Source organism: Stegostoma tigrinum, chromosome 16, assembly GCF_030684315.1.
Source record: "Stegostoma tigrinum isolate sSteTig4 chromosome 16, sSteTig4.hap1, whole genome shotgun sequence".
Taxonomy (NCBI): domain Eukaryota; kingdom Metazoa; phylum Chordata; class Chondrichthyes; order Orectolobiformes; family Stegostomatidae; genus Stegostoma; species Stegostoma tigrinum.
Window position 1 is genome coordinate 66793928 of NC_081369.1, and position 25718 is coordinate 66819645.

The 25718-nt window shown below is 41.2% G+C and overlaps 1 protein-coding gene across 3 annotated transcripts in view; it reads right to left on the bottom strand.

Annotated features, from left to right (window-relative positions):
• Positions 1 to 25718, bottom strand: part of zc3h18 (zinc finger CCCH-type containing 18) — a 207023-nt gene that overhangs the window by 154955 nt on the left and 26350 nt on the right. For 2 of the 3 annotated variants that reach the window (XM_048546317.2, XM_048546316.2), the window contains 6 exons: positions 16496 to 16580; positions 13635 to 13783; positions 10777 to 10791; positions 4208 to 4300; positions 3480 to 3631; positions 1080 to 1112 (listed from right to left, as the gene is read on the bottom strand). In XM_048546317.2, the coding sequence (XP_048402274.1) occupies positions 1080 to 1112; positions 3480 to 3631; positions 4208 to 4300; positions 10777 to 10791; positions 13635 to 13783; positions 16496 to 16580 (527 nt within the window). The remainder of the gene's footprint in view (positions 1 to 1079; positions 1113 to 3479; positions 3632 to 4207; positions 4301 to 10776; positions 10792 to 13634; positions 13784 to 16495; positions 16581 to 25718) is intronic. The other variant, XM_048546318.2, reaches the window with a different exon arrangement.

The following is a 25718-nucleotide window of genomic DNA, read 5'->3' on the forward strand; positions in this document are numbered from 1 at the left end:
TTTGCTTTGGTCTCCAGAGCATTAGTGGGTTACTGGTACTAATTAACATTTGTCTGGATTATTAACCCAGTAACAATACCACTACATTGTCGCCCCTTGGTACTCTTGTTGAGTTTCTGATCAATAGTGCCCCCTAGAATGCCAACAGCAGGGGTATCAGTGGTGGTAATGGCTATGAATGTCAAGGTGAGGTGTTTAAGACTCCACCTTGGTCAGGGCAGACATTGACTGGCACTTAAGTGTCAAGTAACATCGTGGCACATAACAACCAAAGCACAAATATCATCAAGGTTTTGCCATTTATGGCCAGTGACTGCTTCATTGTGAGGAAATGTAGATGCAGGTGAAGTTAGATAGAACCCATCCTATAGATATTTTCTGGACAGCCCATTTTAAGATGCTATTACACCTCTGGAGCAGGTGAGACTGATTCAGAGGTGGGGCCACTATCACTGCGCCACAAGATTCCTGGAACCCATCTTCTCTGTAGTCCAGAATTTAGCACTAACTGGGAGTCAAGCTCGGAAAACAAGAACAAGCACTTGGAAGTGATTTTGTATCACTGAACATTTGAGCTGATTAATGCCTCCACCGCCGCCGCCACCCCCCCCACCGGGACTGTTGCTAACTGTGCAAAGACATCTCTCAGAATTCATTAGCAAATTATAAAAAAAAGTTGAACTCTGCCCTCAAAACACAACCTTGCAAGATAACTAGACCACATTCGCATGCTGCATCCCACCTTCCCAAGATGTTAATCTGAGCACCAAAGTTGCCCTGACACTTGGAAATCTTATACAGTTCACACAGAAAACTATCTCAAGACAGACAAGTATTCAATAATCAACTCAGAATGATTTTAACTTTGCTCCAACATCACTGTACCACTCTGCCTCTTGTTCACAGGGAACCAATTCTTCCAGCCTCCTCCTCTCTTTGTTTCATTGAAACAAAAAGAGGAATTAAATTAGCAATGATATTCATGCAAAGCTCCAGCTCAGGCATGGTGAATAGTCTGACCAGTAAATCTATAAATGAAAGTATTAACAATAGTAAAGAGCACACTGAACAGTCCTTACCCGTAACTGATTGCCTCTCTGTACTCCAAGTCGCTGGTGCATTTGAAGGAAAGTACAAGAAGGTTTTATTTGGCTTGCTACTTTAAACTCGTTCACGTTTCCAATAGAAGCTGAAGCCCGAAAACAGTTAACAGCCTTTAAAAACTATTATCCTCAATTACTGTAACCAAATTCCAACTCTAATTTTCCAACTGAAACATGTAATAAGTTGGTAAATGTTTGTTACCAATAACTGAAAGCAGCATCTAAACCCACCTAACTCAACAATGGCCAAATACACTTTAAAGAATTGTCTCAATAAGCAAAGCCTCTTTCCAAAAGCTCTCCAGAATAATATGCCATTAAGATTTATGCCAAAATGCTCAAAACAGGAGAATCACATTCAAAGCATCAACTTTGGAAACAGTGCTGTCCATAATGCAGAAGGGAGCAATATTCAACTGAGTTTCTTTTGCATGAACTACCATAAACACACTTTTGAGGACTCATCCTGAAAAATTCAATTCTGTTGAACACAGATGTACCTTGCTTACCAGCTTTCCCATTACCAAATTACTAGGAAAACAGGTGATGGAAAGATTTTTCTGATGAAGGGTCTAGGCCCGAAAAGTTAGCCCCCTGCTCGGCCTGCTGTGCTCATCCAACTCTACAACTTGTTATCATGGAAAGATTGCACGGTGCCTCAACGCTCAATACAGAGTTGGAGGTCCCCTGACCAGATCAAAGGAGTGTTTTTGGCTAGCTCTTAGTGGATGGAGTCAGCAGTGAGTACATGGAAGCATGTTGAGCCAGTAGATCAAGTTGTCTTACAGAAGAAACAGAGGCAAATGCCAGTTCTGCTCTGGTTCAGAAAGAGACATACACTTCTCATTAGAAAATGAAACCTTGATTCAGTCATCACCTTTCTCCCTCAGGAGCACCACCGTTACTTGATTCGCGCACCCTCTGGGTGGCTGGGATTGCATAACTCAACATACATCAAGAATAGAACTGCATTCTTGTAATTGGGTACAGCGCAGAGATTCTCCAGACAATGCACACTAACATGAAGCCAAATGATAAAAATGAACAAAATTCAGCAACTATTTAAATGCATGAGAAGGTAAAACTGCATTTTTTTTTTCAATGAGAAAACTGTAGCATCTGAACTCATTCAAATGACATGATAAATGGTGGTGCTAACGCTGAGCGGCAATTGATCTGCAGATCAAAACTACATGAATTCTGAATTGTACAATATTAAGTTAATATATCATCTCCTGCAACCTAATGCAATATGCAGAATACTGACTGGTACAAACTGGGATTTCCCTCAAGGAGTGAACTATTTTGCTGTCAGACCCTGGACCAATTTGGCTAACAGAAAGTGGATTAGGATTTAGTGCTGCTTCTGGCCAATATCAAGATGTTGCCCAGCCAGTAAGCATTCCTCCAAAAATGCCCGTAATACTCTCCATTTGTATAAAGAAAGAATTAAGAAAGAGGTTTACCAAAGTGATGTCATACAAATGACTGACACTCCAACTGGATGAATCTACTGCCCCAGCTTATGCACTTTGGCAATTAGGTCCATCAAACACAGTTATCTCTTTCACTTATGTTTACGCTGGTCACTCAATGAATTACCCTGTTTGAATTTTATATGCTTAAAAGGATTGATCTTTGTGCAATTATTGCATTCACAGACGAACTCTAAATTACAATGCCAAAATACATTAATATAAACAGTTTTGAGATATCTGGGTTAAAATTTTCTTCTTTGTTGCAAGTGTAAGTGTGCCCTCAGAGAAAAAGGGGTACAATACAAAGTATTGTTGCCTGCATTGAACATAGAACAATACAGCGCAGAACAGGCCCTTCGGCCCTCGATGTTGCACCGACCTGTGAACTAATCTAAGCCCCTCCCCCTACACTATCTCATCATCATCCATATGCTTATCCAAGGACTGTTTAAATGCCTCTAATGTGGCTGAGTTAACTACACTGGCAGGCAGGGCATTCCATGCCCTTACCACTCTCTGAGTAAAGAATCTGCCTCTGACATCTGTCTTAAATTGATCACCCCTCAATGTGCAGCCATGCCCCCTTGTACGAGCCGACATCAACATCCTAGGAAAAAAGACTCTCAATGTTTACCCTATCTAATCCTCTGAATCCTCATGCAAAAACGCATTCGGTACATCCGTAACAGAACATAATAATCCACCTCAAATTTGGACTCCTTGAATACAATACTGAGAAAACAAAGAGCCTAAATGAATTATTAGCTGTCTGAGCCTGGTCAATTGAGGCAGCATGAGCAAATTGTGCTCACTACTCATTAACAAAGTGGCAGTACACATCTGTTCTGATCAACTACAGTCAACATGGAAACCAGCTGCTGTGCCTTTCAGTGCTCACCCTGGCTCTCGGATGTCTCTTGCAACACGATAATTCCAGTCCCGATAAAAATCATTTTCCTTGTCAAAATCATCATCACCAATGGTAACATTGAACCGTTTTTCCTCAAAGTCTGGTTCTTGTTCCTTCCTGATGGTGGCTTTTTTCAGCATCTGAAAGTAATAATATGAAAGACTGAAAACAAATCCAAGCATCAATTCAGCAGCAAACCTTCAAATTACCTTTGCTGTACTTCTCTGCTCACTCACTGTTTAACACCTGGTCAACACATACCTAGGCTCACTGTGACGAACCATAAATAACTGAGTAACCAGAAACCTCATACATCAGATTTGATGTTTCCAATGTAATATCAGATTTGAAGTTTCCAATGTAATATGTTGAACTACTTTTGAGTTAACAGATTCCAAAAGATGGACCAAGAAAAAAAAATCACATGACCAAGCCAAACACATATGAAACTATCCACTCAAGTGTGGCTTAGTGAATTGCATGCTCACCTAGGTCAAAAGGTTATGGATTCAAATCAAACCCCAGACAATCTTGTTCATTATCCAGGGAGACATTCCAGTAATTAGTGAGGACATTCACCCTTCAGGGATTTGCACTGGGTGAAGGGCACACTCTGCTGGTGATTGGGTGGCAGGCAAGAACATGCTGGTCTGGGGAGGACTGACTGCCTTTTAGCGAAATTAGTGTTTCAAAATTTGAGGCAAGTTGCTATTTACCTCTTTTGCATGTCGTAAGCCTCTTTCCCACGCACTCTCTGCTGGAGGTTCTAAGGGAATGGGTGGCATCAATTCATCAATCACTGGAGCACCCTGGTTCAGAAAGAGAGAATCTTTTATGTAAACAATATTGTCACTGCTTAAACGTTATACAGAATTATTTAATCTGGATGTTAATCCTCAGCAGCCAGAGGCAGAAACAGCAGTTCACAGTAAAATCTCCAATTAAAGGACCGTGATTGCCATCTACTGGTAGCACTATATCTGCAGGTGGTAGTTATGTTGTGAACCTGAAATATTCCAAATCCAATCATTATAAATGACGTATGCCCAATCATCAAGTAGCCACAATTTTCACCTCAGGAGGTAACGGCAGAGAGATACTATCATTGGACCAGCAACAGAGACCTGGAAACTCAGGTTCCAATCCAGGGCTTGGATTTATTACTTGTGTTTCTGAAGGCGTACTAAGGGAGTGTCTTTCCAGGTGATAAAGTGAACCTAGGCAAAATGGTCTGTTGCTTCAACTTTTTCTTATGTTCTATACAACTAAAAGCACATCCAGTAATAACTGAATGAGGAAAGTTAGGGAAGAGTGAAGAGACTTCTCTTCTTCCAGTGCATTTTAGGCCTTACGTGCTTCTGAAAAAAAAATCTGTTCAAGAAATATGGTCATCTCCGTCTATTGTGGCAGTTATTGTTCATCCATAGTTTCCCTGGAGGTAGTGGTGGTGAGGCACCTTTTTGAATGCTACAGTTCTGGTGGTGCAGGGTCACACAGAATACTATTAGGAAGACAGCTCCTTGATTTGGGCAATGTGACAGTGAAGGAATGGTGCATGGCTAGGAGAGGAACTTACAGGGGGTGGTGTTCACAGGCATCTGCTACCCTTGTCCTTCTAGACAGAAATAGTCATGCATTTGAAAAGTTGTGGCTGGAGGACGCTTGAAGAGTAACTACTGTGCGCCTTGTAGATGGTACAGCGATGGGAGTGAACACTAAAGGTGGTGGTTAGGGTACCAATCAAGAGGGCTGTTTTTTCCTGGACAGTTTTACTGTGCTATGGATATTTTCTAATTAACCTGTTCGGAAATGTTATTTTATCACTCTGGAGCAGACGGGTCTTGAACCAAGGCTTCCTGGATCAGAGGTAAGCAAACTACCTCTGCACCACAAGAGCCCCTCACTGTTTTATCCTGGATAGTATTAAGTACTTTCAGTGTTGTTGGAGCTGTACACAAATAGGCTAGAGGAAAGTATTTCATCACAATCCTGACTTGTGCCTGGTAGACGGTGGACAGACACTGGGGAAACAACAGATGAGTTACTCAATGCAAGATTCCAAGTCACTGACCAGCTCTTGTATCTCCTTTATTTATATGGCTTGTCCTGCTCAGTTTATGGCCCACGGTAACTCCTAGTAAGCTGACAGCAGGAGATTCAGTTATGGTAACACCAATGAAACATCAATTGGCGATGGTCGGTCACTCTATTGCTGGGTACAATCATTGCTTAGCACTTGTATGGCATAATGTTACTTCATATTTGTCAGCCAAAGGCTGACTTCAGTTTCAGAAGTGTTGCGAATGGTGCTGAAGATTGTGCAATCATTAGGGGATGTACCCATATTTGACATTATTATGGACTGAAGTTTAATGACGAAACAGTTGAAGTTGGTGAGCCTACGAAATGCCCTGATCTTAAAGACTCTTGTGGTGCTGTGATACTGACCCCACTTCTGGGCCAGAAGGTCTGGGTTCAAATTCCACCTGCACTAGATACGTCACAACATGTCTGAACAACCTGATTTAAAAAAACTTGAGGAACTTGGGTCTTCAAGCATAGTGGTAGTGTCCCTACCTTTTCAAGTTTGAAGGCCTGGTCTCGAGTCACACCTGTTCCAGAGATGTGTCATAACATATCTGAACAGATTGACTGTAAAGTGTCTACCTGGGGAACTACTATCTAAGAGGCAGGAGTCCTGGTATAAGTCCTGCAGGTACTAGGCTGTGTGTAAGTGTTAAGTGCTGGAGCTAGGATGGTTGACACCCAACAACCTCTTTGCATTATACATGACTCCCACCAGCAGAAAGTTTCCCAGTTCCCACTGACTCCAATTTTGCGAGGTCTCCATGAAGCCATACCTAGTTCAGATTTCGACCATCTCAAGCACATGCCTAATCTTAGGTACAAAACAGCCATGAAATTTCATGCACTTGGGATCGCTTAACCATGTCATCTCATAGGTCCTCATTGTTCCCATTGTATTAATCAGCAATGAGGCCATCTTTAATCACCTGTGACTATCAAACTCCAACTCTCTATTCTACTTTTCAACCCCACCTTTTTCTATATCAGCTCCCAGAAAGAATGATCCTCCACTTTACATAATCTGTGCACTTTTGTTATCTTAACTGCATAGTTTCTGGCTCTCCAATCACAAGTTCCACAACTATAGATATTCTCAACTGCACACTTAACTCCATTGTTGATGTCCTAAATCGTAATCAATCCATTACTCTCTTTCACCTTTAGCCACTTCCCCTTAGCTTACTAACTTAACACAAGGCACAGCCTTGGAAGGATATGGTGGACAAATGATATAGTCACTTACTCTCCTCTGCTATAGCTCTGATGTTGGACTGGTGTGGACAAGGTCAAAAATCACACTGTACTAGATTATAGTCATACAGGTTTATTTGAAAACACAAACTTTCAGAGCTTCACTCCTTCTTCATGTGTTACTAAGAGAGGTAGTATCTGACACAGAATTTATAAATAAAAGATCAAAGGGTCACACCATTGATGAGAATGTATTAAACAAACTGAACTCCTTTCAAGTCACTGTTTATAGACAGTCAATGTGGCATTTTATGAATTCCTACTTCAGAAGTAAACTCAGCCTGACTCCAAACCAAAACACGAACAGATTCTAGGCAAGGCCTCACACGTAACACAGGTTGTCCGACCTAAAATGTCTCCTTTTCTCTCAGGACATCGACTTGAATGGAATTCAGGGATTTACATATACACAGTAATCAATTAAAATCTTCTAACTGATGAAAGATTTAACAGCAATTTAGGTTTGTTTCATATATCCTCATCAGTGGTGTGACCCTTTGATCTTTTATTTATAAGTTCTACACTGGATACTTTCTCTCTCACTAACACCTAAAAACGGAGTGAAGCACTGAAAGCTTGTGTTTTCAAATAAATCTGTTGGGCTATAATCTGGTATCGTGAGATTTCTGACCTGCTATAGCTCACCAACTAACATCACCCTGGAATGCAAAGAGATTACAGCAGAATGTAGATAGATTGGCAAGTTGGGCAGATAAATGGCAGATGGAGCTCAAAATGGGCAAATGCGAGGTGATGCATTTTGGAAGATCTAATTCACAAGCAAACTGTACTGTAAATGGAAAAGTCCTGGGGAAAATTGATGTACAGACAGATCTGGGTGTTCAGGTCCATTGTTCCCTGAAGGTGGCAACTCAGGTCAATAGGGTGGTCAAGGCAGCACATAGCCTGCTTTTCTTCATCGGACGGGGTATTGAGTACAAGAGTCGGCAGGTCATGTTACAGTTGTATAAAATTTTGGTTCGGCCACATTTAGAGTACTGTGTACAGTTCTGGTCACCACATTACCAAAAGGATGGCTGCTTTGGAGTGGGTGCAGAGGAGGTTCACCAGGATGTTGCCTGGTCTGCAGGGTGCGAACTATGAAGAAAGATTGAGTAGAATAGGATTATTTTCATTAGAAAGATGGAGATTGAGGGGGACCTAATTGAGGTCTACAAAATCATGAGGGGTATAGACAAGGTGGATAGCAAGAAGCTTTTTCCCCAGAGTGAGGGACTCAATTACTATGGGTCATGAGTTCAAAGTGAGAGGAGGAAAGTTTATGGGAGATATGTGTGGAAAGTTCTTTACGCAGAGGGTGGTGGGTGCCTGGAACGCGTTGCCAGCGGAGGTGGTAGATGCAGACACAATAGTGTCTTTTAAGATGTGTCTGGACAGGTACATGGATGGGCAGGGAGCAAAGGGATGCAGACCCTTAGAAAATAGATGATGGGCTTAGTTAGACGATCTCGATTGGAGCAGGCTTGAAGGGCCGAAGGGACTGTTCCTGTGCTGTAATTTTCTTTGTTCTTTGTTCTATAGCCCCTGGGTTCTTCTTTGAAACACAAACCATGTGAGTCAATATTACTTACAGCTTTCTCTCTTCAGCTAATGACCCTCTCCCCCTGTATTTTAAAAAAAATTAATTCACAAAATGTGGGCACTGCTATCTACCCCAGTACTTCTTGCCCAGCCTGGTTGCCCTTGAGATGGTGGTGATCTGCCCTGTCTTCGTAAACCATTATGGTTCATATGGTGTAAGTACATCCACAACGCTGACAGAGAGGGCGTTCCAGGCTTTTATACAATTAATAGCTAAGGAAGAGCAAACTAGCTCCAAGTCAGGATGGCATATGATTTCAAATGAAATTTACAGATGGTGGTATTGCCACACCTTTGTCCTTTAGATGGTATGGCTTGTAATTTTGGATGGTGCTGTTTCAGCCTTGGTAAGTTGTTGTAGAGCATCTTGTAGATGGTTTATACTGCTGTCTTCATGGTGGTAGAACATGTGAATGTTACAGGTTTTAAATGGCGTGCAAATCAAGCAAATGAAAAGGTAGGACTCATTTCTACATAGCCTTTGTCATGGTCACTCCGACCATTACTTCCATGGATAGATGCCTCTGCGATAGATAGACCGGTGAGGACGAAGTGAAATACGATTTTGTCTCATTGATTCTTGTGCATTTGGAAAAGCATGGCCTAATTAGGGACAGTCAGCATGTCTTCGTGCAGGGCAGGTCATGTCTTACTAACTTGACTGAATTTCTCAAGGAGGTGACAAGGGTGATCGATGAGGGTAGAGCAGCGGATGTTGTCTACATCAACTTTAGTAAGGCTTTTGACAAAGTCCCTAATAGTGGGCTCATTGAGAGGATTCAGATGCATGGGTTCCATGGTGACTTGGCTGCGTGGATTCAGAACTGGCCTGCCCACAGAAGACAGAGGATAGCAGTAGAAGGGTGTTTTTCAAGGTGGAGACATGTGACTAACGGTGTTCCACAAGGATCCATACTGTGACCTCTGGTGTTTATGATATATATAAACGACTTGGCTGAAAACGTGGATGGGTGGGTTAGTAAGTTTGCAGACAATACAAAGATCGATGGAGTTGTGGATAATGTAGAAGGTTGTCAAAGGGTATGTTGAATATAGATCAGTTGCAGATATGGGCGGAAAAATGTCAGATAGTAGGAGTTTAATCCAAGTAATTGAGAGGTGCTGCACTTTGGGTGATCAAACGTTAAGGAAAAACATACAGTTAATGGTAGGACCCTGAACAACATTGATGTGCAGAAGGATCTTGAGGTTCAAGTCCATAACTCCCTGAGAGTAACCAGCTTTCTAAGTCTTTGGTTAGGCCACATTTACAGTACTGCGTACATTTCTGATCGCCACGTTATAGGAAGAATGCGGAAGCTTTGCAGAGGGTGCAGAAGACATTTATAAGGATGCTGCCTTGATTTGAGGACATAAGCTACAAAGAGAGAAGAACTTGGGGTTGCTTTCTCTGGAGCAGCAGAGGCTGAGGGAAGACTTGAAGTAAGTCTATAAAATTATGAGATGCCGAGATGGGTTAATGGCAAGGGCATAGGATGTATTCTGGGGATCTTGGTAGACTGCCCCTGTCTGAACTACCAAGTCTAAAGGACATGGCAGTAGTCACAGTCTAGCAGCTGGTATTGAGGATATGGAACATAGAACTGTACAGCACAGGAACGGACCCTTCAACTCACGACGTCAAGGGCAGTCCACCAAGTTCACCAGAGTACTTTCTGTGCCCTTGCCATCCTCAGCACTCCTTCACACTAGTGATCAACATATGGTAGTAATGATTCATCAATCGGATGTAGAAAGGAGGAGGTAATTAAATACGATATCTCACGTTTGACCAAGAGTTAAAATTGGAGGCTCCCAGAGAAAGTCTCTCTCAACTGTATTCCACTGTTTTTTTACCTCAGATGAATACAGAAAATACATACACTTTGCAGATTTATACACAAACTCACAATTCCTCAGAGGGATGTCTTTTCTATTTCTTTGATCACTTATTGGAAATTTAGTAATGTATACGAAACAAAACACATTCGCACCACAAATGGACACGAGATAGGAATGTGGCCAAATGAGTTAAATCTGAAATTTATCATTCAGGATTCTGGGATGTTTAAGAGATCACTTTCTCTCAGTTCATTTGAATTTTCAATGAGAACTAATGGTTCATGTTTTTGCACTGTGCTGGAGCAATCCACATGAAGACTCCAATCAAACTTCACAAAGATTGCTTGATTTTTCTTCCTCTTGGTTCTCTCTCAAAAAGTCCTCCCCCAACAAGAACTTTGAGTTTAGGAAGCTTCTAATGGTATTCAAATTTTACAGATGTATGACTAGACTATAAAGCCTCTAGGTGAGATTTACAAGCTTAGCTTAAATCAATACTCACCAAAACATGCGTTTCCTGAAAAGAAAACAGAAAATCAGATCATTAAAAACAGAGTCTTCAATATTTAGTTTTAAAGTTCTGCTTAATTTCTGGCTTGGTGATTAGACAGGGTTTACTAGATTAACAGCCATGCTTTGATTGCTTAACTCGTTATCTATTCTCTGAAAGTAAGTTTTCTTCAGGTTACAGTCTGATCAAATGCTCAGACCCAGAGAACAGCCTATTGTCTCTGCAACCTACGGCTGCAGAGATGTACATTATGAGAAACCGCAGAATCCCTACAGTGTGAAAAAGCAGGCCATTCGGCCCATCAAGTCCATATCAAGCCTCTGAAGAGTGTCCCACCCAGACCCACCACTACGAGTTTGTCCGAGTTCTCACCAGTTTGTTTTTATGTAGAGACGTTGATATAAGGACAAATTTAGAGCTCATCAACTGAGCAAGCAACACTGTCCATTAAAATCTCCTTAAAACCTTCAATCCAACCTCAAAACACATCATAAAATTAGCAAATCAGATTGATCACACAAATGGTAGAGCAGCCAGGCCTGCATGTTCTATTTTAGATAAGCAGTGAAGCACAGAAAAGGAGCACAATCATTGTATAATAAGCATTCATTTACAGAAACACACATGACAAAATGTACCCCCAAACCAGTTTCAGTATGTTCCCACTTATAGGGAGAAAAATACATCATTAGTTAATGCCAACAAATAGAACTATCAAATTAGTATACTAATTAACACTGCAGGTCAGATATCCTGGAGCATTGTGTAATCTCAGATATCTGCCAGCCTGGCTTCAAGCAATTTCCATTTCTGTTTAATTAAAATTTGACTTGATTTATTATATCACATGTACCTAAATACAGTAACCAGCTTTATTTTGTGAGCAGGGCAGGCAAATCATAGCAAACAAGGACACAGATCATAGAGTGCTTAAACAAAGTGAGGCATTCAGGCTGCACAGGAGGTGCACAAAAGTAAGATCAACATCATTTGACGCTCCATTTAGCAGTCTAGTGTTAGCAGAGAAGAAGCTGTTCTTGAACCTGTTGGTGCACATGTTCAAGCTTCTGTAACTTCTGCCTGAAGGAAGAAATTGGAAAAGTGTATTACCAGGATGGAATGGGTCTTTTATGGTGTTGGCAGTGTTTCCACGGCAATGAGAATTATAAATGGAGTCTATGGATGGGAGATTGGTTTCCATTATGGGCTGTGCACATATCTTTCTGGAGTTTCTTATGGTCAGATCTGTATCAGATGTGTCTGTATGAAAGGAAGTGCTAACACAGCAATTGGCTTGCAGCTTTTATTATGCGGGTTACTAGTCTTCCATGATATTGCTACTTGGTAAGATTTCCTTCAGAGTCTTCCACTAAGGGATTTTCACAGGAGTAGTGTTAGACAACAACACAAGGCAATATTGCTCAGAAATATTTAATTGCCCATTCAAAATGTTAATTATATTGTTGAACAGGGAGTGCTATCTCAGTGTAGATTATGGTTGGACCAGCTGTATTTTCAACCTCATCGACCACAAGAGTGCACAGTTAAATAGAATGTGTTGTTTGAAAAGGAATGGAGGATTGCATACTGTAATGGAGAATGACTGAAGATAATAGATTTGAAGCTTTGGGAACAAAAGTATTTTGGTAGAAGGTAGTGAATGAACATGAATGATGATGGATAAGAGAAAAGAGCTGTAGATGGCTGGTCAGTGAGAACCACCATGTGTGTGGACTGGCCATGAGAAGCAATGAATTTGGCAGGATGGTCATGAATATCTGGTGGAAAAGTTCCTATGATGGGAACCATTTGTACAGGGTTTGCAGAATGGTGCTCAATTCAGTGGAAAGGGGCAAAAGTTGCCAAAATGGAGATTCAAGACAATGTAGAGAGTGAGGAGCAAAGGTAAGAGGATTTCTCTCCGACAAATTCAGGGTGCCTGCACATAAAAGGACAATCTTCAGCAACAGAACAGGATTCGATGCTTGACAAAAAACAATTTAAAAGAGCAGGGAAATAATAATTACTGCACCACTAAAATATTTTAGTTGAAGGCTAAGGAGGCAATGACTTAGTGATATTATCACTGGAGTGTCAATCCAGAGACCCAGATAACATTTTGGGGACATAGATTCAAATCCTGCCACGGCAGATAATAGAATTTGAATTCAATAAAATATCTGGAATTAAGAATCTAATGATGACCATGAATGCACTGTCGATTGTCGTAAAAACCTACCTGGTTCACTCATGTCCTTTAGGGAAGGGAACTGCCATCCTTACCTGGTCTGGCCTTATGTGACTCCAGACCCACAACAATGTGGGTGGCTCTGAACTGCCCTCTGGGCAATCAGGGATGGGCAATAAACGCTGCCTACCCAGCAATACCCTTATTCCGTTAACGTAAAAAGAACAAGAAAAGTGAAACTATGATTTCTTAAAACTGACTTCAATTCGTAGATGGAGCTCAAACATAGACACAATCAGGACTGTAGAAAGTACAGAAACGGAGTCCAGAGGGGGGAAGTTAAAGGAGTGAAACTTAGTGGCAAACTGCCAACCCACAGGTGATCACCTTGAACAGCATTATTCCAGATAGAACAAATGGCACAAATAATATAAAATGAATTGAAGGAAAGAAATCTTTAGACAGCTGACACAGATGTTATAAACAGTTAAATAGGAATCCATAAATACATTTTAAAAAGGAATTTCAATAAATAGCTGAAAAGGAGGAACATTAAAGGATAGCAGGAGTGAGACAGATAAGATGGTTCAGGAAATTACCACCACACTTCTGTTCAGCCAAATGGCCAATGCTTGTGTTCTAACAACATGTGCTCACTTACCCAAGGGTTGGCCTGCATTAATGGATGGGGTCCCAGGTGATGTCCTCCATTTGGTGAAAAAGGATCTGGTTTGGCTATCAGTGAATAATTTCCTTTGTCATTTATTCCTGGATGAATAAATCGACAATTATTTCCCCACGTGCAGTTACCTGCAAAACAAGAGATTTAAAAACAGAGAACAGAAAAACCAAAATGTTTAATTATGTTTCAACACAAACTAACAGTAAAGAATAACTGATTTATTAATCTGTCAATCTGTGTAGGTTCTAAGGGCTTAGTTGAATTAGCACCAACATGCCCTGCCCAGCAAAGCTGACTTTGTCTGAAGTGCCTTGATGCTGTACATGTTGGCTTGGGAGAGCAGCATTCTCAGCTCAGTAAAGAACCACCAAGCACTTTACCAGGATGTAAACACATTATCTAAATTGACAATGCTGCGTGTCACTGAACAAGTGCTGGATGAGGGTTTATCATTTTTAATAGGCATTGAGGCGCTGTTGGGCAAATATAAAAAAAGCACACTTGAATGAATGCCAACAGCTCTCCCAGTGTTCTCACCAACACCATTCTGCAAATAATAATTCAGCAAATCAATCATTAATTTACAGTTTGTGGGAACCAGACACATAACAAAACACTGCAGCCAAATGATGTATGAAAAGTGAATTCACACACAGTGAAGAAATTTGGGCATTGAGTATCTGGAGGTGCAATTCAATGCAAAGTCCTATTTTCTTCACCTCAGCAACGTCCTCCAGTCCCATTTCCCAGCTGCAACTCTCTTATCATCATATCCTTACCATATGTTCTCTTTTCATTGCTCCACTCTGTGTGGCACAGCCTCAAAGACATCATATCCCTTAGTTCTAGAATTCTCCCTCTACATTCCAACTTCGCTTACTATACTTTCAAAACTAAAACCTTCAGTACCTATTTTCAGATGAGATATTAAAATTAAAACCTTATTTGATAAATCTGAGCGATTAATTGAATTATTAGAAGAACAGCATATTTACCACACTGTATGTACAGCCTCAAAGTGTGTTTCAATTTCAGTTGAAGATTGTGATGTTCACAATTTAAGATAATAAATCCAGCTCTTATTCCACTCATCTACATTTCAAATGAACATTTGTGTCCATCAAACCCATATCTTTTCAATTCAATGTTGGCACTCCCAAATCAGACAGCGACTATTGCTTGCCTGAAGGTGTACACTTGGAGTGCTGGCCTCCAACTCATCGGTCTTCACCATGGTTTGTGTTATGCCATTCAGCCTGTCATGTCTACACCAGTACTCTAAATGAGCATCAAGACTTAGTGCTAGTCTCCTGGATTTTCCTTATGAGAGCAGTTACTCTGTCATCAGCTGAATTAATATTATCTAATAAAATCGCGGTGCTGTCACATTTGAAAAACTGGACAAGACCTGTTTTGTGTGTGACAGACAAGCTACTGAAATCCTTCTGAATTTTTAGAAACACGTTTCCATGCAGACGTAAAGCATTATTGCCCTATACCGTGAGAAAAATAGGATTAGCGACCCTTCAGGATCGTCTTTAGTCATTAGGATTGAGACATGACTAAGTTTGTTCACCTAGTGTCATGGGGGCAACAAAGGAATACAGGGGTACAATGAGAATATGGAATTAATATAGTGGATAAGGCTTGATTATAGTGAATGGTGAAGCTGACTCGAGGGACCAAATGGCTTAAGTCAATTAATTATTTTATATTCTACAATCACATGCTCATCCAATTCCCCTCAATTCTGCTCAGCAATAAGTGAGTCATAAGGCAGAAAAGTTAAAACAATTTAGTAAAGCTTGTGATGTCACAGAAGTATACAAAAGCAAAGTGATGTTCAGTGAGTTAAGTGTTAAAGCAATTGGAAAGTATTAATGCAGTAAGTGATTGAAGCAAAGGTCACTGCAATTTTAAAAGGAAAAGTTGGATAAATATTTCCAGGTAAAGATTCAAAGGTACGGAGGCATGCGATTAGGTTTGGATTAAACTACGTGAGCTGAAGACGACATTCAGGGTTGAATAGCTCTAACAGAAGTTATACATATTTAAATTGAACACATTAGTGGAGTTCTCATTGGGGGTTGAAGGGAATACGGAACTAAAAAAAACTCACCACAAAGCCGTTTGGGATTAGGGTGGGTGGTCTACATTAGTCATTACTTGATCTCATACAGCAAAGAAAGAAAAGCAACATGAAAAATGTGCTCTACATAATTGTATATTGTTGCAGACATTACCAAGATCTGAAGTAAAAATAGAAAGTGCTGGAAATGTTCGTCAGGTCTGGTAGCACTTGTGGTGAGAATGAAGGCGTGATGTTTCAGGCACATTGCTGTTAGAATAGTTCCGACGATGCACTGTACCTGAAAGTATTTTTTTCACCCTTTCTCCACAGATACAGCACTTTCATTATGACAAATAAAGTCTAGTTGAGTTTATAAAAAGTACAGCAGTGCTATATCTCCTTTTATACAAAATCTCTGGGTTCTTCAAAAAAAATTTTAAAAATTACAGATTAGAAAACTATAATCTGATTGGAATGGGGCGGCTGCATTAAAAAAAATTACAAATTCTGATACAAAATACATCATTAATCCTTTACCAGGAACAAATGCGCTTGTTTAAATAGTTAATTTAAACTGACTTTGTTTATTGTGCGTCATCTCAATTTCCAGTTTAAAAATTGAATTGCAAAGAAATTTACATGTAAACAGACAACAAATCCTGTAAGAGAATCCAGGTGAAAGAAGCTCAGAAAGAACTACTCTTCAGGCTCCTTTTTCATCAAATAAGGAGCTATTAGAATGCAGATACAATCCCAAATTGGAAATTACCTTTTATGTAGAATCTGCAGATAGGCTTTGGCCGGACTTTTCTTTCATTGGGATCTTTCACTTCACCTTCCTCAAGATCGTCATCCTAGCAACAGGAGGTCAAAGAAAAGGTCACCATACAAAAAAGTAACAAAGAAAACAAGTCAGCCATAATGAATGCCAAAGTCCAAAAGGGCTGCTCCCTCACTGTACAGAGACAACTGGTGGTGAGTTTAACGTGAGGGTCACCATGCCTCAGGCAAAGGGAGGCTTGAGTAAAAGGGACTTTCATGGTAACCTTTAGCATCTCAATATTAATGTTTGGTAACACAGATATAACACAAACATTTTATTTCCTCAAATTGCCTCCAACTGTGTACAATTTTCTGTAGTTGGTAAATAGAATATTTATCTAAATACTATAATATAGAAATAAGTATTATACAATCACATGAATAAGAATTAATTTTTAATTTTGGGTACAAATGGTGAAATTTGAGCAAGACAAACAATTAATGGGAGTAACCAACTTAAGAACCAAAAGAAGTGCGGATGCTGTAAATCAGGAACAAAAACAAAGTTGCTGGAAAAGCTCAGCAGGTCTGGCAGCATCTGTGGAGGAGAAAACAGAGTTAACGTTTCGGGTCCGGTGACCCTTCCTCAGAGCTAAGGTTGTGAGGAAGGGTCACCGGACCCGAAACGTTCACTCTTTTTTTCTCCTCCACAGATGCTGCCAGACCTGCTGAGCTTTTCCAGAAACTTTGTTTTTGTTAGTAACCAGCTTGAGTTTAGTTATAAAAGCAATTTCAGTGGCTTGGGCACAATACTGGTTCAATGATTTCAACTGTATCCGACTAATAGGAAAGGAGCCAGGAATTTGTAAATTAGTAGGATTCCGTGCAGTTAAAAGCAGTTAGAAATATCAAGGGGAAGATGTAAGCAATACCATGGCACTATCTTGAAAAGTAGGGCAGCTATCTCCAATTTCCTCACAGATCTTTAATTCCTCAAATCACAGAATCAGTACACCATAGAAGGAGGCCATTCAGTCCATTATGTCTTTAGCATTCATTCACGGGAAGAGGGCGTCGCTGGCTAGGCAGTGTTTATTGCCCATCCCAATTGCCCTCGGGGGCAGTTACGAATCAACCACGTTACTGAGAGTCTGGGATCACATGTCAGCCAGACCAGGTAAGGATGGCAGTTTCTGTCCCTAAAGGACATTAGTGAACTAGATGCGTTTTTCCAACAAGTGACAGTGGATCCATGGTCATCATTAGACTCTTAGTTGCAGATATTTATTGAATTCATATTCCACCATCTGCCATGGCAGTCTGCACCAACTTCCTAAAGGAGCAATTCACCCAATGTTAATCCTCTGCTTCCAGTCCATAACCCTGAACATTCTTCCTTTTAGATAACAATTCCATACTCTCTTGAAAGCCTCAAATGCATTTTTCTTCACCACGCTCTCAGACAGTGCGTTCCAGATCTGAACTACGTACCGTATCTCCTCAAACCTGCATTGCTTCTTTTGACAATTACGTTAAAGCTTCCTCTCTTGTTCTCAACCCTTCACTGTGAGGACAGTTTCCCCATTTATTCCGCCCGGGTTCCGGATATGTGAATATCTCTATCAAATCTCCATTTAACCTTCTCCTCTCCATGGACAACTGTCCCAGCTTTTCCAGTCTATCTTCCTACGTTAAGTTCCTTATCTCTGGAACCATGTTCATGCATCTTTGGAGCATTCCCAAGATCTCTGCATCTCAACAGGAGGAGAGATCAAATTTGTGCCTTCTACAAGTATAACTCCATGGCCTTGCTTATAGTCTAAACTACTATCAAGAAAGATTGTGATACTGTTTGTTTTATCAACTGCACTTTCAATTTACTGTCGTCTTCAATGGCTTTTGCACATATTCATTCAGATCTCTGTGCTGAAATTTAATCTGTGATCCAGAAATTTACATGCAAACAGACAACAAATCCTGCAAGGGAGTCCAGGTGAAACAAGCTCAGATAGAACTACTCTTCAGACTACTTTTTCAGCTTGTACTTTAAGGAGCTGTTAGAATGCAGATACATTCCCAAATTGGTTTTAAAATTTTAAAATTAGAGTTTGCCCTTTTACAACAGAATTGAGAGGATATTTTCTCTTTCAGAGAACTGAGAGATTTTGGAATTCTATCTTAGAAGCTGGTGGAGGTAGGGACATTTTTAAGGCATGGTAGGTCAATTCCTGTTAGATAAGAAATCAAAGGCTTTTGGAAAGAAATGGGGATGTGGGATTCAGCACACAAAGAGATCAGCTATCAGGTCCTACTGAATGATACAGCAGGCCCGTAAGGCTGAATGGCCTAATTCTGCCCTCAATTTACCTCTCCAAAATGTTGCTTATGTCCCAATTATTCCAGGAGCTCTGATCAAAAAGTTCTGACTCTGTTCAATAGGCTATTGTGCAGCATTTAATTAGTACGCCTTTCGGTTTTAATGTACACCTCATCAAAAGCACTGCCCCAATCAATTTTCTGTTTTCGCTTTACAGAACTCCAGCAAGTCAGTTAAAACATCACATCAACAGATTCTGATCATAATCACATTGGTAATTGTGGAAGTTTGCTGAACAGATTGGCTGTCGCAATTCTTACATTATGACAAAGTCTATACTTCAAAAGCATATTTATGTCTTTACAATGCTTCAAGATGCCCAGTGATCACAGAAAATGCAAATATTCCTTGCCCCCACCTCTCCCCGCCACCCCCCCCCACACACACACACACACACACACACACACACACACACACACACACACACACAGTGCAGCCAAATGAGCTCATTAACTGAACCAGATGTTTTCAGTAAAAAAAGCTTTACACATACATTTATGGAATGTTATAGGATTTTGCACAAATACACTTGCTGATAAAGGAGCAGTAATAAAGTACAACAACACTAACAACAGTTGATTGAATAGCAAAATGTACGAAAATAAAACAGAACTGTGGATATTGGAAATCTGGAACAAAAACTAAAATTACTGCAGAAACTCAGCAGGTCTAGCAGCACCTGTGGGGAAAAAAAAGTTAATATTTTTGAGTCCAATTCTGATGAACAGTCACCTGACTCAAAATATTAACTCTACTTTCTTCCCACAAGATGTTGCCAGACCTGCTGAGTTTCGCTAACAGAAAGTACTGCTTGCATATATTTTTAGATGAGGAAACAGTGATGCCAATTAGCAGTCAGTATCAAACCAACGTCCATCATTTATGCATATGATTTGGAGTTGAGAACAGAAGAAATGGGCAGGTTTCCAATATTTTTCTTGGGCATACTGCATCAACTACTCACCACAGAAAATACTCGTTTTGCATTTCTACTAAATGCGCCATAAAATAAAACCCAACAGATAACAAAGTGTGGAGCTGGATGAACACAGCAGGTCAAGCAGCATCTCAGGAGCACAAAAGCTGACGTTTCAGGCCTAGACCCTTAATCAGAGCTCTCAGAGGAAGGGTCTAGGCCCGAAACGTCAGCTTTTGTGCTCCTGAGATGCTGCTTGGCCTGCTGTGTTCATCCAGCTCCACACTTTGTTATCTTGGATTCTCCAGCATCTGCAGTTCCCATTATCACCAAAACCCAACAGGTGTTATCTGCAGCACCAAATGAAAACTGAAAACCTGCAGCTAATATCACCATTTGCATTGGCAAGTTGGCACTGGGTAGATGCACATGTGATGCTAATCTCAACAGCTCAGGAATCCAGAGGCCCAGGCTACTTGTCTGGAGACACAAGTTCAAATCCTGCTACAACAATTGGTAGAACAGGTATAACGTGTTTCACTAACGTGAATTGGCTATAATGCAATTGATAAAAGTAGACGCAGTTTGGATGATGCAAACTTTCTACTGTACAGGTATAGTAATTTCCCTATGGCACAATTTTGTCTCGCGTGAGGTCACACAAGAACGCAACTGTTGCATTATAGGAGAAATACCAGAACTTAGAAATTCAATTAACAAACTATCTGAAACTAAACCTTAGTTCCATTGTCATCATCACTGAGACTATCACGCTGCAAAATTACACCTGGTTTGCTTACATCTTTTAGGAAACAAAATCTGCCGTCCGCACTTGGACTGGCCTACAGGTGACTCCAGAGTCTCAGGTGACATGGACAGTTTTTTCTGTTCAATTACAAGAACAACAGGGCACAGGTTTAAAGTTTGTAACGCAGCAAATAAGAAGCGAGATTTTCTTTTTCTCCCGGACAGCCATTGTTAGGGTCCAGAATGTATTGCCTTGAAGTGTGGTGGAATTAGGTTCTATTCAGACATTCAACCATTTCTATTTGGTTAGAAGTAATGTGCCAGAAAATGAGTAAATGGTAGGACATTGGCACTGGGTAATAGTAAAGTCGACATCATTCCAGAGGACGGTAAGGCTGCTCTCTCATTAGGAAGAGACAATTGGTGGTTTAACCTGATGATCACTAGGCCTCAGGCAAGGGGAGGAGTTTAAAAGAAGAGCCCTCATGATGTGGGAATTGGAACCATTCTGCATTACAAACCAGCTATCCAGCCAACTAAGCTAACCAAATCCCTATTTGGTGATAATGCTTGCTTGAAGAGCTGATGCAGACATGATGCAGTGGAATGGCCTCCTTCTGCATTATAACACTTCTGTGAAAATGGCTGGACATTTGTAGGAGAGAAAGTTCTGGACTTAATTTTAATAATTTTAAGGCAATTACGATGAGATTAGGCAAGATTTGGGGACTATATGATGGGGAAGGAAACTGCAGGGGATGGGCACATTAGAAATGTGGAGCTTATTCAAGGAAAAGCTCCTGTGTGTCCTAGATAAGTCTGCACCTATCAGGCAGGGAGGAAGCTGTAGAGCAAAGGAGCCGTGGTTTACGAAGGAGGTGGAATCTCTGGTCAAGAGGAAGAAGGCGGCTTATGTTAGGATGAGATGTGAAGGCTTAGTTAGGGCGCTTGAGGGCTACGAGGTAGCCAGGAAAGACCTAAAGAGAGAGCTCACAAGAGCCAGGAGACGACATGAGAAGTTGATGGCGGATAGGATCAGGGTAAACCCTAAGGCTTTCTATAGGTATTTAAGGAATAAAAGAATGACGCAAGTTAAGATTAGGGCCAATCAAGGATAGTAGTGGGAAGTTGTGTGTGGAGTCAGAGGAGATAGGGGAAGCACTAAATGAATATTTTTCAACAGTATTCACTCTAGAAAATGGCAATGTTGTCGAGGAGAATACTGAGATACAGGCTACCAGACTAGGTGGGATTGAGGTTCACAAGGAAGAGGTATTAGAAATCCTACACAGGGTGAAGATAGTTAAGATTCCTGGGCCAGATGGGATATATCCTAGGATCCTCTGGGAAGCCAGGAAGGAGATTGCTGAGCCTTTGGCATTGATCTTTAACTTGTCATTTTTTACAGGAATAGTGCCAGACGACTGGTGAATAGCAAATGTGGTTCCCCTGTTCAAGAAGGGGAGTAGAGACAGCCCTGGTAATTATAGACCAGTGAGCCTTACCTCAGTTGTTGGTAAAGTGTTGGAAAAGATAATAAGGGATAGGATTTATAATCATCTAGAAAAGAAAAAATTGATTAGGGATAGTCAGCGCGGTTTTGTGAAGGGTAGGTCGTGCCACACAAGCCTTATTGATTTCTTTGAGAAGGTGACCAAACAGGTAGATGAGAGTAAACCGGTTGCTGTGGTGTATATGGATTTCAGCAAGGCGTTCAATAAGGTTCCCCACAGTCGGCTATTGTACAAAAGGCGGAGGAATGGAATTGTGGGAGATATAGCAGTTTGGATCGGGAATTGGCTTGCTGAAAGAAGACAGAGGGTGGTAGTTGATGGGAAATGTTCATCCTGGAGGCCGGTTACTAGTGGTGTGCCGCAAGGGTCGGTGTTGGGTCCACTGCTGTTTGTCACTTTTATAAATGACCTGGATGAGGGCGTAGAAGGATGGGTTAGTAAATTTGCAGACACACTAAGGTCGGTGGAGTTGTGGATAGTGACGAAGGATGCTGTAGGTTGCAGAGAGACATAGATAAACTGCAGTGCTGGGCTGAGAGGTGGCAAATGGAGTTTAATGTAGACAAGTGTGAGGTGATGCATTTTGGTAGGAGTAACCAAAAGGCTAAGTACAGGGCTAATGGTAAAATTCTTAGTAATGTAGATGAGCAGAGAGATCTCGGTGTCCATGTACACAGATCCTTGAAAGTTGCCACCCAGGTTGACAGGGCTGTTAAGAAGGCATACAGAGTTTTAGCTTTCATTAATAGAGGGATCAAGTTCCGGAACCAAGAGGTTATGCTGCAGCTGTACAAAACTCTGGTGCGGAGGCACTTGGAGTATTGCATACAGTTCTGGTCACCGCATTATAAGAAGGATGTGGAAGCTTTGGAAAGGGTGCAGAGGAGATTTACTAGGATGTTGCCTGGTATGGAGGGAAGGTCTTACGAGGAAAGGCTGAGGGACTTGAGGCTGTTTTCGTTAGAGAGAAGAAGGTTGACAGGTGACTTAATTGAAACATATAAAATAATCAGAGGGTTAGATAGGGTGGATAGGGAGAGCCTTTTTCCTAGGATGGTGACGGCGAGCACGAGGGGGCATAGCTTTAAATTGAGGAGTGAAAGATATAGGACAGATGTCAGAGGTAGTTTCTTTACTCAGAGAGTAGTAGGGGAATGGAACGCTTTGCCTGCAACGGTAGTAGATTCGCCAACTTTAGGTACATTTAAGTCGTCATTGGATGAGCATATGGACATACATGGAATAGTGTAGGTTAGACGGGCTTCAGATTGGTTTGACAGGTCGGCACAACATCGAGGGCCGAAGGGCCTGTACTGTGCTGTAATGTTCTATGTATCTATGTAACTGAAGCTGAGCAAGTGCAAGTGGCATTAGTGGAAGAGCATTTTCGTGGTTGGTACCTAATTATGTGAAGGTCAGCCATGAGTGGTCTCCGACTATCTCAATGCTATATTTCTGCATATCATCTTGATACCTTCAACATTTCAAAAGTTATCAACATCTCTTTTGAATATACTTAGATGCCTACTCATCCTTCTGTGGTAGTCAATTCGACAGGGTGGCCATCCTCAGTGAAGAATCATTTCCTTATCTCAGTTGCAAATGATCTACCTTGTATCCTGCGCCTGAGGCTTCCAATTCTAGTCTTCCAAAATGGGGGAAATATCGTCACTAGACTATCCAGCCTAATTGAATTTTATAAGTGTCAATCATATCTTCTCTCATTCTTCTAAACTCCAACATAATCCAGTCATGTTTACTGCAATTTTTGTGGGGAGGCGATGGCCTAGTGGTATTATCACAGGACTTTTAATCTAGAAACTCAGATAATATTTGGGGACCTACCACGAATCCTGCCACAGCAGATGGTGAATTTCCGAATTCAATAAATATCTGGAATTAAAGAATCTAACGATGACCGTGAATGCACTGGTTGATTGTTGGAAAAACCAATCTGGTTCACGAATCTCCTTTAGGGAAGGAAACTGCCATACTTACTTGGTCTGGCCTACACATGACTCCAGATCCACAGTAATGTGGCTGACTCTTAAACATCCCCTGTGCAATTTGGAATGGGCAATAGATTAGATTAGATTAGATTCCCTACAGTGTGGAAACAGGCCCATCGGTCCAACTAGTCCACACCACGCCTTGAAACATCCCACCCAGACCCAGGCTCATCCCCCATAACCCTCACACCCCTGAACACTACGGACAATTTAGCATGGCCAATCCACCTAGCCTGCACATCTTTGGGCTTTGGGAGAAACCGGAGCACCTGGAGAAAACCCATGCAGACACAGGGAGAATGTGCAAACTCCACACAGACAGTCGCCGAAGGCTGGAATTGAACCTGGGTCCCTAGTGCTGTGAGGCTGCAGTGCTAACCACTGAGCCACCATGGCGCCCACCCAGTGATGCCCTCATCCCGTGAACAAATAAAAACAAAAAAATTATGGGAAAACAAAGATATATCAAGAATAAAAAACGTAAGTTGGCAAAGATCAGTTTTTTACTAAGCAGAGGGGAGACTGGCAGAAGTGTTCAGGTAACAGTTTGAATGCCATGTGCTACTGAATATAGAATATAGAGCGGTACAGCAAAGCAAAACTCAACTATTCAACTCAACAAATCTGCACTAAACATGACGCCATTCTAAACTAATCCCATCTGTCTGCACACGGTCCATATCACTCCATTTCCTGCTTGTTGATATGTTTGTCTAAATGTTTCTTAAATGTGGCTAACATCTCACGTTTACGACTTCCCCTGAACGTGCTCAAGGCACCTACCAGCCTCTGCATAAAAAAACACCTGCCTCCCACAGTTCTTTTAAACATTCCCCCTCTCATTTCAAACCTAGGCTCCCTAGTATTTGGCATTTCCACCCTGGAAAGAAAGACTGCAACCATGGCATCTCATAATTTTATATTCTTCCATCAGGTCACCCTTCAGCTGCCAACACTCTAGTGAAAACAGTCTGAGTTTGTCCAATCTCTCCTTATAGCTAATATCCTCCCATTTGGGCAACATCCCAGTAAATCTCTTCAGCGTCTCTCCCAAGTCTCTACATCCTTCCTATAGTGTGGCAACCACAACTGCACACAACACTCCATATGTGGCCTAACTAAAGTATTATACAGCTGCAACAATGTTTATACTCATTGCACTGACCACCGAAGGCAAGCATATCATACGCCTATTTTTACTAACTTATCCACTGTGTTGCCACTTTCAGGGAGCTATGGACTCTCATCATAAGATCTCTCTGTATATCAACGCTTCCTAAGCATCCTGCCATTTAATGCCACTTTCCTTTTGCATTTGACCTCCCAAAGTGCATCACCCCATACCTGTCCAGATTAAATGGTGACTACTATTTCTCAGAGTTCTGAGAAAGGGTCACCAGACCTGAAACATTAACTCTGATTATTTTCCTTCACAGATGCTGCCAGACCTGCTGAGTTTTTCCAGCAACTTGTGTTTTTGTTCCTGCTACTTTTCCACCCAACCTTCCAACTGATCTAGATCCTACTGTATCCTTGACAATCTTCTTCACTATCTGAACTGCCATCAATTTTTGTGTCGTCTACAAACAGACTACCCAATTGATTGTTATTCAGTTACAAACAACACAGGTCACAACACTGATCCTGTGGAACACCACTGGTTGCAG